Source organism: Muscardinus avellanarius, assembly GCF_963383645.1.
Source record: "Muscardinus avellanarius genome assembly, chromosome: 15".
In the NCBI taxonomy this organism is placed as follows: domain Eukaryota; kingdom Metazoa; phylum Chordata; class Mammalia; order Rodentia; family Gliridae; genus Muscardinus; species Muscardinus avellanarius.
The window spans coordinates 57,123,538-57,140,406 of NC_137801.1; the positions used below are offsets into that span (position 1 = coordinate 57,123,538).

The following is a 16,869-nucleotide window of genomic DNA, read 5'->3' on the forward strand; positions in this document are numbered from 1 at the left end:
AATAATAATTATTATTATTATTATTATTTCTTCTTATATTTATTTATTTAATTTTGCAGTACTGAGGATGAAACCCAGGGGCACTCTACCTCCAAGCTACACCCCCAGCCCTATTTTTTTTATTCTGTCTTTCTTTCTTCTTTTCTTTTTCTTTTTCTTTTCTTTTTTTTTTTTTTTTTTGTGGTGGAACCCAGGGGCTTTCTACCTCCAGGCTATACTCTCAGACCTATTTTATATTTTATTTGGAAACAGGGTTTCACTAAGTTGCTGAGAGCCTCACTAAGTAGCTGAGGCTGGCTTTGAACCTGTGTGATCCTCCTGTCTCAGCCTCCCGAATGCTGGGATTATAAGCATGCCCACCACGCCCGGCCTTTTATTCCTTATTGTGAAACAGGATCTCACTGAGTCGCAGAGAGCCTCACTAAGTAGCTGAAGCTACCTGCAAACTATGATCCTCCTGTCTCAGCCTCCCAAATGCTGGGATTACAAGTGTGTGCCACCATGCCTGGCTTACAATAAAATAATTATGACTAATTATACACAAGTTGTACTGTGAAAAAGCTAGCTTACTGCTTTTAAATAAAGAGCATATTTCTAAGGAACTTTTTGCTTAAATTTTACCAAATTAAGCTCCCTGTATCAATGGATTAATGCTATAAGGAAATTCTCATTGTAATTAAAAGCATATATACATATATAATCTGCTATAAATCAGATTAAAAATTAATAAATCATATTACTTACCCAGCTTTGAGAGAAATAACTGCCTTCTTAAACATGAATATTTTTATATGCAACATCTAGAACACTGGTTTTCAAACTTTGTACTGAAGAATTCTAGTACTCTGTGAAGGGGTTGGTATTCTGTCTATATCTTTACTTTTTATATTAAAATAGTTGGATGTAGTGATGCACTCTTGTAATCCCAGTACTAAGGAGGCTGAGACAGGAGGAGAGCAGGTTTAAGGCCAACCTCTGGAACTTAGCAAGGCTCTCAGCAACTTAGTGAGACCCTGTTTCCAAATGAAAACTTAAAAATAGAGCTTGGTTGTTGCTCAGTGGTAGGATGTCCCTGGGCTCAATCCCCAGCACAAATAAGTAAATAAGCAAGTAAGTAAATAAATGAAGTGTAACATCAACACATAATTGATGTTAATTAACCACACTTTTAATTCGTATGATCAGATTTTGTGTATACCTAGAACAAAACTCTTTTATTGAAAAAATATTCTGGATTGGGGGTATAGATCCACGGTAGAACACATGCTAAGCATGCACAGGGCCTTGGGTTCAATCCCCTGCACCATAAAAATAAAAAATCTGAGCTGAATGTGGCAGTGCACGCCTATAATCCCAGTACTTGGGAGGCTAAGATGGGAGGATTGCAGGTTTGAGGCCAGCTTCAGCAACTTAGTGATGCTCTTCTTCAACTTAGTGAGACCCTGTTTCAATATAACATAAAATATGGCTGGGGGTAAAGCACCTGGGTTCAATACCAGGTACTGTACACACGCACACACAAATTAAATGCTGATATAATATTATAGCTATTGAACTGGGCATGATGGTACTGGCCCATAATTTCAACTACTTGAGAAGCTAAGGCAGGAGGACTACAAATTTGAGGTCCGCCTGACAACTTAGGTGGACCTTGTCTTAAAATAAAAAAACAAAAGGGTTAGGGATGTAAGTCAATCCTCAGTATCACAAAAAAGAAAAAGAAAAAAAAGATTATAGATATTAACTATGGCCACAATATAAAGTGTTTCTATTCATCAACATAACTTCGTGGTTTTTAACATGGAAGTAGGTATGTCTATTGGTTCTCACCATTAGGTGTGTGTGTGTGTGTGTGTGTGTGTGTGTGTGTGTGTGTGCGTGTGCATGCACAGGCTGAGTATAGGGAATTATAATTTGAATCCATAAGCTAAAATACTATTACCACTCTCTCAATTTGTTCATATGTTGGCATCCAATGATTTTTTTAAAAATAAAAGTTTGAAAACCAATATTCTGGAGTTTCAGGAATCTTTCATGATACCTGAGGTATTTTACTTTAGATTTAGACACTTGAGCTAAACTTTGATGTGAGTCATAAGCCTTAGCCCGGGTTGCCAGGAGTTTCTGCAATTCTTTCATTCTTTGCTTCTGCTTAGTTAGCATCCGATTTCTTTCTTCTTCCAATATTTTCTTTTCCTCAAGTGATCTCCTGAGGGCAACAAACTAAGGCTTAATTCACTTTAAGCCAAGAAGAAAGTCGTTTAGCAAAGATTTATTTAACACAGGATAATTCAAAGGCTGGTAACAAGGCAACCTTTTGAGTCTGATTTGTGAAACTGGCAATCCAATCAAGGCTGACTACCTTTTCTATCATCAAACATTCATAAAATAGAAAATACCTTTCATTTCTTAGAAGAGCAGCTTTAGCAAAATGTCCTGTATTATATAGTAAGATATCTTAGAATCCTCAATTCCAACATAAAATCAACAGGGCCACGTACACTAGCCTAGTGACCGAGTCAGGGCTGAGTTCTAGCTGTTTACCTGATGGCTTGCTCGCGTCCTCTGGAAGACAGCGTGGGCGCTGGAGGGCTGCAGTTACACGGCAGGGGCTTGGCACTTGCACTTCGGGTTGGTGACTTACGCCTCGGAATCTGAAAAGGCCAACAGGTTTCTTGCAAATCTTCTTCATCTAACTTCATGTCGGCCAAAATTTTCTCTCTTTTAGCAGATGCACTTGAGGATGCAAGAAGGTTGAATGGTTTACAGGCTGCTGAGAGCTGTGGGCCCTTATGTTCTGGGAAGCACGTCTTGAACTTCTCAGGAAGCTCTTCAGCATCAGAAGTCGGGCACCTCGCCCTGTGTTTCCGCCTTGACTTTCTAGTCTGCTCAGGACCCCTGAGGTTCCTGAGACACCTGCAAGCTGGCTTACAAGGCCTACAGGGTGAATTCTGTAAAAGTTCTTGGGCTCTTATCTGCATCCCAATGTTTCTATAGCTGTCGTCTTCTTTTAATTTGTCACCACTGGTTGGACCATAAATAGACCGAGGTATGGGTCTGGCTTTAAATCGATTTTTCTTTTTAGGCTTAAAAAAGTCTCTCAGCTGTTTTTCCCGGGCTGCTTGCTTCTGTTCCTCCCTTGCAATAAACAGAAATGGCTTCTGTGAATTCAAAAGGGCTTCTTTGCTTTTCTCCTTCCTATTCCTCCTCTGCTCCTCCTTTTGCTTGACCATGTCATGATAAAGGGGGAGAAACACATATGCAGGAACAGGATTGGCTCGGAATTTCTTCTGACACTCTGAATCCTCTTCTTTTTTGAGAAGTTTACGTACCATTTCAATATCTGATTTCGATTTCATGGCCTCTTCTCTTTTCTTCTGCTCTCTAATCATCATTTGAAAAGGCACAGGCACTGTAATCACAGGCGCCCATTCTTTTGGTTTCTTCTTCTTTTTTTCAGCTTGGAATTCAGAATCTTCACACTGAATATAATCTTTAACGCAAAAGTTGGTCCACATGTTGTTGATGAGCTCCTTGGCATAGTTCATCATTTTGTTTTTCCTGGTGCACTCTTTCTCTAGATTGGGAATCTCCTCTTCAGAGGAAGAAGTATGTAAGGAGGGAGACCGGCCTAAGTCAGGCTCCGAAAGCGACATCATTAATGGCACAGGGTGATAGGAGTTCTTTTCCGATACAGAGCTAAGGAAGAATAATTAGGATATGCTTTCAACTGTATGCAACCAAATGTAAACATTAAAATAAAATAATTAACTTCTAAGATCAGGGTATAATTAGCTAGAAGAGAGGAGCTAGATAGGGCTTGTGAAAATTATTTTTATTTAAAACAGAGCTGAGAGACACCTATAAATTATCAGTTCCCTCCTTCATTTACAAGGAAGAAAACAGAGACGTCAAAGGCTCCTTGCATCTAATCTCTATTAACTCTCCATATATTTCCCAGAGTCATCATTTTATTTATTTGTTTGTTTGTTTATGTCTGGGGATGGAACCCAGGGGCAACTGACCTCTGAGCTACATCCCCTGCCCTATTTTTTATTCTTTATTTTGAAACAGGGTCTCACTAGGTTGCAGAGGGCTTCATTAAGTAGCTGAGGCTGTCCGCGAACCGCGATCCTCCGGTCTCAGCCTCCTGAAAGGTGGGATTACAAGCGTGCGCCACCACGCCCGCTTCAGAGGCATCATATTAAAACATACATCTGATCACTCCCTGCTTGAAACTCTTCAATGAATTCTCTTGCCTGCAAATTCTACTGTACACTGCACAGCCCCCGCTTACCTTCCAGTCTCACCTCTCACTGTACCCACTCTTCTGTAATGCCCAGTCACATGCAGTTCATCCAGAGGCACTCTACCTTCAGCTATAGCCCCAGTCCTATTTTATTTTTATTTGAAAACAAGGTCTCTCAAGGTTGAGAAGAGTATCACTACTTGCTGAGGCTGTCCTCAAACCTAGATCCTCCTGTCTCAGCCTCCCGGGTTCTGGGACCAGGTGTGCACCACCTGGCCTGGCTACACACCATTTCTCAGGCCACCATGCCCTTGCAAACATTGTCTCTGCTGCCTAGAGGGCCACTCCTTGCTTCCTGCATCCGCTGTACCTCTTATTCCTCCTTCAAGATTGAACTTAGATGTTACATTTTTATAGAAAATTCTCTCCTGCATCCTCCTACCAACACCTAGGCATGATCAACTGCTTCTATCTCCATTTCTGTAACACTCTGCTAAATTGCATGGTAATGTAACTTTTGGTTCTTGGCTAGTCTTTATTTTTCCATTTTTTGGTGGTGGTGGTACTGAGGATTTAATCCAAGTGTATTCTACCTCTAAGCTATAGTCCAGCATTTTCTTTTCTTTTCTTTTGAAATAAAATCTTGCTATGCTTTACTGTGCACTGGTCTCAAAATCTGCGACCCTCCGGTCTCAGCCTCCCAAGTACTGGGGTTACAGGTATATACCATGGCAGTTGGCTTAGCCTTTCTATTTCATTCTGTTGTCTATTGTTGGGTGCTTGTGTTAGTAAAACACTGCTTTTATTAAACTATGGCTTTGTGATACATATTTATATCTAGTTTTTTCAAAGTTCTTTCCTTTTCTCCTAAAAGTAGAATTTATAAAATATCTATTGAGATTTTCTAATTTTCCTTTCTCTTTCTTTCTTCCTTCCTTCCTTTCTTTCTTTTTTTTTTTTTTTTTTTTAAATAGAATCTAGGGGCCTTCTACCTCTGGGTTACACCACCAGACCTATTTTATATTTATTTGGAAACAAGGTCTTGCTAAATTGTTATGAGCTTCATCAAGTAGCTGAGGCTGGCTGTGAACCTGTGATCCTCCTGTCTCAGCCTCCCAAGTACTGGGATTACAAGTGAGCACCACCATGCCCTGCTAGAGATCTTTTTATTTCTAGCAGCTTTTTTATTCTTACTCCTCAGTCTCACTGGTTGTACTACTAATAAAGTTGCAAATACATGAAAGGGAAAGTTGACTTATCCTGGCCTTTCAAAGTCTTTTAGTCTTTTCAAGCTAATCCTTTCAAGAATGTGTTTTCTATGTTTTATCTGGCCTTCTTAGCTATTGCTGAGAAATTCAATATGTAAATTGATAGTCCAGCATCACTGGAAAATTAATTTTTTTAAGAAATGCCAATCCTAAGCCTGGTGTGGTGGCACATGCTTGTGCAGCATTTGGGAGGCGGAGACCGGAGGATCTCAGTTCACGGACAGCCTCAGCTACTTAGCTGAGGCTTTGTAACTCAGTGAGACCCTGTTTCAAAATAAAATAATAAAAAAATAGGGCTGGGGTGTAGCTGGGAGGTAGAATGTCCCTGGGTTCCATCCCCAATACTGGAAAAAAAAAATAGGTGTAATTTAGAGGTAGAAAGCTGAAGTGAGGAGGTTCTCTGCATGCATGTGTGTGTGTTGTGCATACACATATCTGCAGGTCCACGAGTGGTGAGTCCAAGAGAAAAAGCAAATGGCCATCGATGACTCTCAAAGCAAGGTCACCTAGTAAGCTGATAAACCATTTTACTTTGAGTAAAATTGCACCTTTAGCCAGGCATGGTGGCACACACTTGTAACCCTGGTACTTGGAAAGTTGAAACGGGAGGATCACAGGTGTGCGGCCAGCCTCAGCTACTTAGTGGGGGCCTCTGCAACTTAGACCCTGTTTCAAAATAAAAAATAGAGAATAGGGTAGGGGATGTAGCTCAGAGGTAGAATGCCCCCAGGTTCAATCCCCAGTATCACACACACACACACACACACACAAATAAATAAATCCCACCTCGATCATTTTTAGTAGTACAAAGGGGTATTTAAGAGAAAATATTCTGAAATAATTTTGCCCCCTACTTTTAAGCTTGCATTCTATTTTACATCCATAACTGACACTGAGTACAAGCTTACCTGGATGAGACACTAGGAGCATTCTCCCTGATGATCACTGGCTGGACTTCTTTTAAATTTAATTTATTGTGGTACATTTTTTCTAATTTTGCCATAGTTTCTATGTGGGCAGCCTTCAGTTCTTCTAGTTTCCTGAAATACTCTTCATGAGAGTGGTAAATGTCAGAAAAGTTCACAATGTCCTCATAGTTCTCATGTTCATTCGCCTCAGAAAAGTTGATGGAATAATCAGCCTGGTGGGCGGGAAAAAAACCTGTTAATAGTGTTTGGAATTAAAGACAAATTATCAGCCGGGTGCGGTGGCGCGTGCTTGTAATCCCCGCTCTTGGGAGGCTGAGACAGGAGGATCGCACAGGTTCAAAGCCAGCCTCAGCTACTGAGTGAGGCTCTCAGCAACCTAGTGAGACCCTGTTTCCAAATAAAAATATAAAATAGGTCTGGGAGTATAGCCCAGAGGTAGAAGGCCTCTGGGTTTCACCCCCAGTACCACCAAAAAAAGAAAAGAAAAATTATGTAGACACTGATCTAAATGTTGCTTCTTAAAGGATCCACCTAATTAGGCTATAAATTACTTGTGGGATATTTACATTTTCCTATAATGGTATTTTTTTTCTGTGTGTGATAACTATGTTTTATTCTTAATTTTTTTTTTTTTTTGAAACAGGGTCTAAGCAGCAGAGAGCCTCACTAAGTAGCTGAGGGTGGCGAAAAACTTCTGATCCTCCTGTCAGCCTCCCAAGTACTAGGATTACAGGCATGCACCACCATGCTCAGCTTTTAAACTTTGAAGCCGGGTCTCACTAAGTTGCTGATTGTTTTGCTAAGCTGCAGAAGCCGGCCTCAAACCTGGCCATCTTTCTGTCTCAGCCTCCCAAGCACAAGTATTACAGGGGTGGACCACTGCACCTGGCTCCATAATATTTAAGAACAAGAGTGAGCCAGGTATGGTGGCGTATGTCTGTAATCCCAGTACTGGGAGGCTGAGACCAGAACAGCACAGGTTCCAGGACAGTCCCAGCAACATAGTTATTCTCAGCAACTAGTGAGACCCTACTTCAAAACAAAAAATAAACGGACTGGGGGTGTAGCTTGGAGGTAGAATGCCCCTGGGTTCAAACCCAGTACGGAAAAAAAAAAAAAAAAAAAGAACAAGAGTGAATGAGATGAAACTGCCAGAAAACAAATGCCATTTAATCCATTTCATTATATGGTTAGGTTCCCAGATCAACCAACGAAACGTATCTAATTCATGACATTCACGTTAGAGTAGGACAGAGCTCAAGCACCCTTTATAAAGGGTTCCTGTAAGGAGCCTGGGGCCAAGTTTTAACTGAGATGGAAAGGAACACGGTTCCCCTGCTGCGAGCCACGCTGCAGAGCCCACTGCCAGCCCGAGCTCTCAGTGGCTCATCAAGGAGCCAGGTGGGCCCCGACCTCAGAAGGGAGTAGGAGGACATCGGTGAGGTGGAGAGGTCTTTCAGAATAATCGTTCCCGTGGGCAACAAGAGCAGGGGTCCCCGGACAGCAACGCCAGCGGTGAGCGCAGAACGAGGAGGAGCGTGGCTGCAGGCAGGCTACCCGCAGGCTACACCACAGGGCTCCAACTGCACTTCTCCACGCTTTCACCTACCTCCCAGCTCTTTAAACTGCAGTAACTAAGAAGATAAAGCCTCATTTCCTCTACAGATATTAAACTTTAAATATGTTCCCAATAGCCGGGCATGGTGGCACACGCTGGTAATCCCAGCACTTGGGAGGCTGAGAGAGGAGGATCACACAGGTTCGAAGCCAGCCTCAACTACTTAGCAAGGTTCTCAGCAACTTAGTGAGACCCTGTTTCCAAATAAAATATAAAAAATAAATATGTTCCCAACCAAGAAAGAGTTGAAGCTGGGCAAGGTGGGGCATGCTTGTAATCCCAGTACTTGGGAGTCTGCAGGAGGATCTGGGTTTGTGGACAGCCCCAGCTACTTACTGAGGCCCTCTGAAACTCACTGAGACCCCGTTTCAAACTAAAAAGATAAAAAATAGGTGCTGGAGGTGGTGGCCCATGCTTGTAATCCCAGCATTTGGGAGGCTGAGACAGTAGGATCATGGTTTGTTGACAGCCTCAGCTACTACTTAGTGAGATGCTGTTTCAAAAATAAAAAATAGGGCTGGGGGTGTAGATCAGAGGTAGAATACCCCTGGGTTCCAACCCCAGTACTGCAAAAGAAAAAAAAAATATAGAACTGGGGGTGTATTTTAGAAGCAGAAAGCTGGGTTCAATCCCCAGTACTGCAAAAATAAAAATAAATAAATAAAATAGCGCTGGGGGTGTAGCTCAAAGGTAGAATATCCCTGAGTTCAATCTCCAGAACTGCACAAAAAATTGAAATTATTTATGATACTAAGCATAGTTTCAAATAAGCATAGTTTCAAATTTAGCCTACTGTCTGGAACAGAGTCAAAGTAAAAAACACATATTTGTTTTAGAAAATTACAGATTCAATTTGATATGATTCTAGAAAATAAATCTGTTTAGCCTTTCTTTGTGTGTGTGTGTGTGTATGTGTGTGTGTGTGTGTGTTACTGGGGATGGAATCCAGGGGCATTTTACTTCAGAGCTATATACTCAGCCCTATTTTTTATTCTTTATTTTGAAACAGGGTCTCACTGAGTTGCAAAGGGCCTCACTAAGTAGCTGAGGCTATCCGTGAATCACAATCCTCCTGTTTCAGCCTCCCAAATGCTGGGATTACAAGCGTGCACCACCACACCCGGCTGTTTAGCCTTTCTAAAAAGGAAAAATTTTAAAAGTCGGTTACAAATAATAGGTATAGATGTAGTATTTTCATTTATTTTTTGTAGTACTGAGTATTGAGCCCAGGTATGTTCTATCTCTGAAGTATACGCCCACCCTTATTTTTATTTTGTTTTATTCTCAAACAAGGTCTTTTTTTTTTTTTGTCACAAATCTGTAATCCTCCTGTCTCACCCTCCCAAGTACTGCCTGGCTTAGATGCAGTGTTTTTTGTTTTTGTTTTTTGGCACTGGAGGTAGAACTCCGTGGCCTTCCCGCGAAGCCCCTCCTCACGCAGCCTCTGGACTCCTCCCCATCCCACCTGCCCCCTCCTGCGCTGGATTTCCCCAGTGCTCAACCACCAGCTGGCAGTCTAGGTCTGCTTGCTGAATTGAGCACTGTATGCCTGCCCGGCCAGAAAGCAAGCTTTACAGGGGCGGGGATTTGTCTGCTTTATGTCGTCTGTGTTCCTAGTGTAAGGAAAACTACCTGGCCAATGACAAATACTCAATAAACACTTGCTGAACAAGTGAATGTATACTCAAACAAGTACAACTTCCACCAAGAAAGACAATGGCTATTCCCTTACAAATTAATGGGGAGAAATACTGGCTGCTATAAAGAGCTGTGCTCATTCTATTTATTTATTTATTTATTTATTTATTTATTTATTTATTTATTTATTTTGCTGTTCTGGGGATGGAACCCAGAGGCATTTGACGTCTGAGCTACACACCCTGCCCAATTTTTTATTCATTTTGAAACAGGGTCTCACTGAGTTGCAGAGGGCCTAAGTAGTTGAGGCTATCCACGAACCATGCATGCGATACCACGCCCGGCTTCCCAGAGCTATTTTTTATACTTTATTTGGAAACAGGGTCTAAGTTGCTGAGAGCCTCACTAAGAGCTGAGGCTGGCTTTGAAACTGCGATCCTCCTGTCTCAACCTCCCAAGTGCTAGGATTATAAGCATGAGCCACCACACCCGGCTTCTATTGAATATTAAGGAAGCATTAATACTCAATAAAATGTTCTACAAACTGTATTTAAAATAGGGATGTTACCGGGCGTGGTGGCGCATGCTTGTAATCCCTGCACTTGGGAGGCTGAAACAGGATCACACAGGTTCGAAGCCAGCCTCAGCTACTTAGTGAGGCTCTCAGCAACTTAGACCCTGTTTCCAAATAAAATATGAAAAAGGTCTGGGAGTATAGCCCAGAGGTAGAAAGCCTCTGGGTTCCACCCTCAGTACCACCAAACAACAACAACAACAACAACAAAAAAAAAAAAAAACCAAAATAGGGATGTTATCCCAAAGAAACTCTTTTTAGGAAAAAGCATCCATGTTTTCTCATTCATTCTTTCAGAACATCTCTTAAAAAAAAGGTCTTATCTCAATCATTTATAAAAAGGATCAAATTTATTTTATTTATATTTTGGTATCAGGGACTAAACCCAGGAGTACTCTACTTCTGAGCTACACTCTCAACCCTTTTTTTTTAAATTTTGAAACAGGGTCTTGCTAAATTATTGAGCCTCTAAGTTGTTGAGACTAGCCTTGTGTACTACAATCCTATCTCAGCCTCCCAAGTACTGGAATTACAGGTGTGCTACCATGCCCTGCAGATCAAATTTATATTATTATTATTATTATTTATTATTATTATTTATTATTATTTGCAGTACTGAGGATGGAACCCAGGGTCATTCTACCTTCAAGCAACACCCCAGCCCTAGTTATTATTATTATTATTTTTTTTTGAGGGTCTGGGGATGAAACCCAGTGGCATTCTATCTCCATGCTACACCCCCTGCCCTATTTTTTATTCTTTATTTGAAACAGGGTCTCACTGAGTTGCAGAGAGCCTCACTAAGTAGCTGAGGCTGTCCAGGAACTGTGATCCTCCGGTCTCAGCCTCCTGAATGCTGGGATTACAAGTGTGTGCCACCACACCTGGCTGAGATCAAATGTATTTTGAACTGGAAGAACTATCTGAAAAAGATAAAAGCACAGCGTGGTGGTGCACACTGTACCCAGTACTTGGGAGGCTGAAACAGGAGGATTGCAGGTTCGCAGCCTCAGCTTAGTTAGGGCCTCCACAACTGAGTGAGACCCTGTTTCAAAATAAATAACAGATGGGCGTGGTGGCGCACGCTTGTAATCCCCACGCTTGGGAGGCAGAAGGAGGAGGATCGCACAGTCTCTGTTCCATGTTCAGCTTAATACTAACACTTTAAAACTTTTCAGATAAACAAATCTCACCTGTTTTGCCTAAAGCAGATAAATGGCTAAGAAATTACTTCCAATTTTAATTTCCTCTTTGTCTCCACTCAGAAAACATTTTGGTAAGTCAAATAACATAGGCCATGGGCAATATTCTATATTCTTCCTCTCCATTTATTGTCGGCCTTTTAGTGAAATGCTATAAAGCTGCCACTGGATTAGAAGATAATCTCCCTGAGACTGGCTTGACCCACTTAGATAATGAATCCTTCCAGCACCTGTTGCTTTATTAGTAGTAGGATTTGAAATGAATTATTAGTATGTAGTCTATAAAGTTTTCCCTGTAATTCTAGAATTTTTATTTAATTATTTTCATTGGAAAGGGCTTGTAAAGAATGAGGCAGATCTATCAGTATTAACATAGGTAAACCTCAGGAAATGAAAAGAGAAAAAGCAAGTTGTAAAACAACATATCTACAAGATTCTTCCTTCCTTTCTTTCTTTCTGTGTGTGGTACTGGGGATGGAACCAGGGGCCTTCTAAACCCAAGGGCCCTAGCTGGGCATTGTGGCACACGCTTGTAATCCCAGCGTTTAGGAGGTTGAGCCTGAAGGATCACACAGGTTTGAAGCCAGCCTCAGCTGCTTAGTGAGGCTCTCAGCAACTTAGACCCTGTTTCCAAATAAAGTATAAAATAGGTCTGGGAGTATAGCCTGGAGGTTGAAAAGTCCCTGGGTTCCACCTCCAGTACCACAAAATAAATAAATAAATAAATAAATAAATAAATAAATAAATAAATAAGAGGGCTGAGGGTGTAGCTCAGAGGTAGAATGCCCAAGTTCTACCCCCAGTACAATAAATAAATAAATAAATAAATAAATAAATAAATAAAAAAGCCAGGGGCCTTCTACCTTTAGGCTGTACCCTCAGATCTATTTTATATTTTATTTGGAAACAGGGTCTCACTAAGTTGCTGAGAGCCTCATTAAGCTGCTGAGAGCCTCACTAAGCTGCTGAGGCTGGCTTTGGACCTATGATCCTCCTGTTTCAGCCTCCCAAGTATTGGGATTACAAGCACACACAACCACACCCAGCTTCTTCTTCCTTTTTTTTTTTTTTTTTTTTTTTGTGGTACTGGGGGTGGAACCCAGGGGCTTCTCTACCTCTGGGCTATACTCCCAGACCTATTTTATACTTTATTTGGAAACAGGGTCTCACTAAGTTGCTGAGAGCCTAACTAGCTGAGGCTGACTTTGAACCTGTGCGATCCTCTTGTCTCAGCCTCTCAAGTGCTAGGATTACAAGCAGTGCCACCACGCCAGGCTTAACCCGACTTCTATTCATAGGATATTTTATTTTATTTATTATTTATTTTTTTATTTTCTTGCAGGTCTGGGGATGGAACCCAGGGATATCTCACCTCCGAGCTACACCCCCTGCCCAATTTTATTTTGAAACTGGGTCTCACTGAGTTGCAGAGGGCCTCAATAAGTAGCTGAGGCTGGCTGCGAATCATGATCCTCTGGTCTCAGCCTCCCAAATGCTGGGATTACAAGCGTGCGCCACCACGCCTGGCTTTAATAGGAGATTTTAAAAGCCCAGAACAGAATACATAACAATTTCAAAACAGCGGCTAACACTTGGGAAAGAGCAGGCACTCAGCTTTCCTTCTTATGGGGAAAGATGTTATGAAGCCTGTTATAAGCCTCATATGTAACATCTGGTTGTGTGTGTATGTTACTGGGGATTGAACTCAGAGGCATTCCAGCTCTGAGCTACTCCCAATCTTTTTTTATTTTGAAACAGTCTCACTAAGTTGCTGAGAGTCTCACTAAATTGCCATGAACCTGTTGTCCTCGTCTCACTTCCCAAGTACTGGGATTGCAGGCTAGTGCCACCATGCCAGATTTTTTTTTTTAAATCATAAGAGATGGAATCGCCCTTGGGCACAGTAGCATGCTCACCTCTCCAACCTCTTCTCTCTTCCTTTTCTAGTCCTGCAGACTTCCTGTCAGATCCTAGCTCTTACGTGCTGTTCTCTCTGCCTGGAATGCTCACTTCCCATCCCCACTCCTTAATGGCTGCTTTCTCACCTGCCAGACATGGACTTACATGTTAGCAACTCATTTAAGTAGGTTACCTATCTTCTCTTTGTGTGTGTGGGAAAGAGGGATTCTACCTCTGAACCCTATTTGTGTGTGTGTGTGGGGGGGGGGGGGTCTGGGGATGGAACCCAGAGGCATTTGATCTCTGAGCTTTACCCCCTGTCCATTTTTTTTTATCCTTTATTTTGAAACAGGGTCTCACTGAGTTGCAAAGGGCCTCACTAAGTAGCTGAGGCTGTCTGCAAGCTGCAATCCTCCAGTCTCAGCCTTCCAAATGCTGGGATTACAAGCTTGCGCCACCACGCCCGGCTGAACCCTGTATTTTTTAGTACTAGAGATTGAATACAGAGGCATTCTACCTCCAGGGTACACCCCCACTTTTATTTTTTTCTTTGGAAACAGGTTCTTGCTAAGTTGCTGAAAGCCTCACTAAATTGCTGAGGCTGGCTTTGAACCTACAATCCTCCTGTCTCAGCCTCCCAAATACTGGGATTGCAAACTTGCACCACCACATCTGGCTAGGGTTTCCATCTTTTTTTTTTTTTCCCTTGTGGTACTGGGGATGGAACCTAGAGGCATTCTACCTCCGAACTACACTCCCAGCCCTATTTTTTATTTATCTGTAAAAACACTGTCTCACACCAGGCATGGTGGCACATGCTTGTAATACCAGCACTTGGGAGGCTGAGACAGGAGGATCACATAGGTTCGAAGCCAACCTCAGCTACTTAGGGAGGCTTTCAGCAACTTAGTGAGACCCTGTTTCCAAATAAAATATAAAATAGGTCTGGGAGTGTAGCCTGGAGGTAGAAGGCCCCTGGGTTCCATCCCCAGTACCACACAAAACAAAACAAAACACTCTCACTCCATCCATCCTGAAAACCCTTTTAGAAGACACTAGAGTCTCAGTATATTGCTTGTCTGAGTGAGTGTGTAAGTGTACGTGTGTGTGTCTCTATTCACTAAACTCCATGGTTTTTTTTTTTTTTTTTTTTGTGGTGGTACTAAGGGTGGAACCCAGAGGCTTTCTACCTCTGGGCTATACTCCCAGACCATTTTTATATTTTATTTGGAAACAGGGTCTCATTAAGTTGCTGAAAACCTCACTAAGTAGCTGAGGCTGGCTTTGAACCTGCGCGATCCTCCTGTCTCAGCCTCCCAAGGGCGGGGTTTACAAGCGTGCGCCACCACGCCCGGCTAACTCGATGTTTTTAAACACCCATCTCTATTAAAAATCTGCTAAGACTAAGATTTTTTTCCCCAGTACTGGGGATGGAACCAAAGGCATTCTACCTCTGAGCTACACTCCCTGCCCTGTTTTTTATTCTTTATTTTGAAACAGGGTCTGAGTTGCAGAGGGCCTCACTAAGTAGCTAAGGCTGTCCGCGAACCGCAATCCTCCTGTCTCAGCCTCCCGAATGCTGGGATTACTAGTGTGTGCCACCATGCCCGTCTCTAAGACTAAGATCTTAAGGTGATAATAAAACAAACTTGACATCACAGCTGATTTACTTGAGTTTTTTATGGGTTATCCACTATGGAGTAGATTAATTTTCCTCAAGTTAAAAATAAATACATAAATATATAATTAAATAAGCAAGCCTGGGCACAACGGATGTCTATAATCTCCATACTTGAGAGGCTGAGACAGGGTCACAAATTCCAGGATAGTCTCAGCAAGTTAGCGAGAATCTGTTTCAAAATAAAAAAATAAAATTGGGTGGGAGTATAGCTTCAGAGGCAGAATGCCCCTGGACTCAATTCCCAGTACTAAAATAATAATGATAATAACAACAATTATTATTAAAGCCAGGCACAGAGGCACATGTTTGTAATCCCAGTACTTGGGAGGCTGACACAAGGATCACAGGTTTGCAGCCAGCTTCTGCTACTTGGTGAGGTCCCCTGAAACTTAGACCTGCTTCAAGTAAAGAATGAAAGGGGGGGCAGGCTGGGCGAGGTGGCGCACACTTGTCATTTCGGCGATTGGGAGGCTGAGACAGGTTGATAGCACAGGTTTGAAGCCAGCCTCAGCTACTTAGTGAGGCTCTCAGCAACTTAGTGAGACCCTGCTTCCAAATAAAATATAAAATGGGTCTGGGAGTATAGCCCAGAGGTAGAAAAGCAAAAAACCCCTGGGTTCCACCCTCAGTACCACACAAAAAAAAATAAGTAAAAGGGCTGGGGTGTAGCTCGGGGGTAGAATGCCCCTAGGTTCAATCTCCAGTACTGCAAAAAAATTATTATTGTTATTATTATTACTATTATTATTAAAGAAAATATCCATTCTCGACACATGCTGGAGGGTAGGGAGTAAAGTTCTGGACCTTGCACTCTCTAGAAATAGTTATTAAAATGCTCCCTAAATTTTTTTTAAAAAAACAGTCTCAGCTGGGTGTGGTAGCGCACTGCACGCTTGTAATCCCCGCGCTTGGGAGGCGGCGACAGGAGGATCGCGCAGGTGTTTAAAAAAAAAAAAGTATAAAATAGGTCTGGGAGTGTAGTCCGGAGGTAGAAGGGTTTCCATGAACCCCAGTACCACCAAGAAAAGAAAAGAAAAAAGAAAAAAAAAAAAAAACCAGTCTCGTTAGTTAAACAACTTTTCAATGCCTCGGTTTCTTTCTTTCTTTTTTTCTTTGTGGTACTGGGGGTTGAACTCAGGGGCATTCTACCTCCGAGATACAATCCCAGCCCTATTTTTTATTCGTCTTGAAATAAGAGCCTCACTAAATTACGGAGGGCCTCAAAAGTTGCCAAGGATGTCCGCGAACCTGCGATCTTCCAGGATCAGCCTCCCAAGCGTGCGCCCCACGCCGGGCTACCTCAGCTTTGCCTTGTGGCTGTTGTTTTTGGGGGTGGAACCGGCGGGGAGGGGGATTCTCCCTCTGAGCTATACTCCCAGCCCTTTTTATTTTAGGTCTTAAACAGGGGCTCGCTAAACTGCAGCGGCGGTCCTCGAACCTGCGATCCTGCGGTCCCAGCCTCCCGAGCACCGGGACGCGCTGCGCGCCGCCGCGCCAGGCCGGTTTCTACAGGGCGGGAGAAGCCGCGCGGAGTCCGCACGCCCGCGCTCCGGCCCGACCGCGCCCGCGCCCGCTCGGCCCCGCGTACCGGCGCCTGCGCCGACCGCGCCGCCTGCTCCTCCTCCTCCAAGATCGCCGCCAGGGCCTCCTCGTAGTCCGAGGCCAGCGCCGCGTCGATGGCGCCTCCCGGCATGTGGAAGCTGGAGGCCGCGATCCTCGCCTCGCGGTCGGAGGCCATCTCCCGCTCCGAGGCCCAGCGCCCGCGCTGGCCGGCGGGTAGGTGGCGCGGCTCCGGGCGCTGGCGGCTCCCG

The 16,869-nt window shown here is 43.0% G+C and overlaps 1 protein-coding gene across 1 annotated transcript in view; it reads right to left on the reverse strand.

Annotated features, from left to right (window-relative positions):
* The window catches only part of FAM161A (FAM161 centrosomal protein A), a gene marked incomplete at both ends in the record, with an annotated part of 37,380 nt that extends 20,584 nt beyond the window's left edge, over positions 1-16,796 (reverse strand). The window contains 4 exons of the mRNA XM_080711371.1: positions 2,042-2,209; positions 2,545-3,699; positions 6,426-6,658; positions 16,569-16,796. Coding sequence (XP_080567497.1) covers positions 2,042-2,209; positions 2,545-3,699; positions 6,426-6,658; positions 16,569-16,796 — 1,784 coding nt within the window. The remainder of the gene's footprint in view (positions 1-2,041; positions 2,210-2,544; positions 3,700-6,425; positions 6,659-16,568) is intronic.
* Positions 16,797-16,869: the final 73 nt, after the last annotated feature.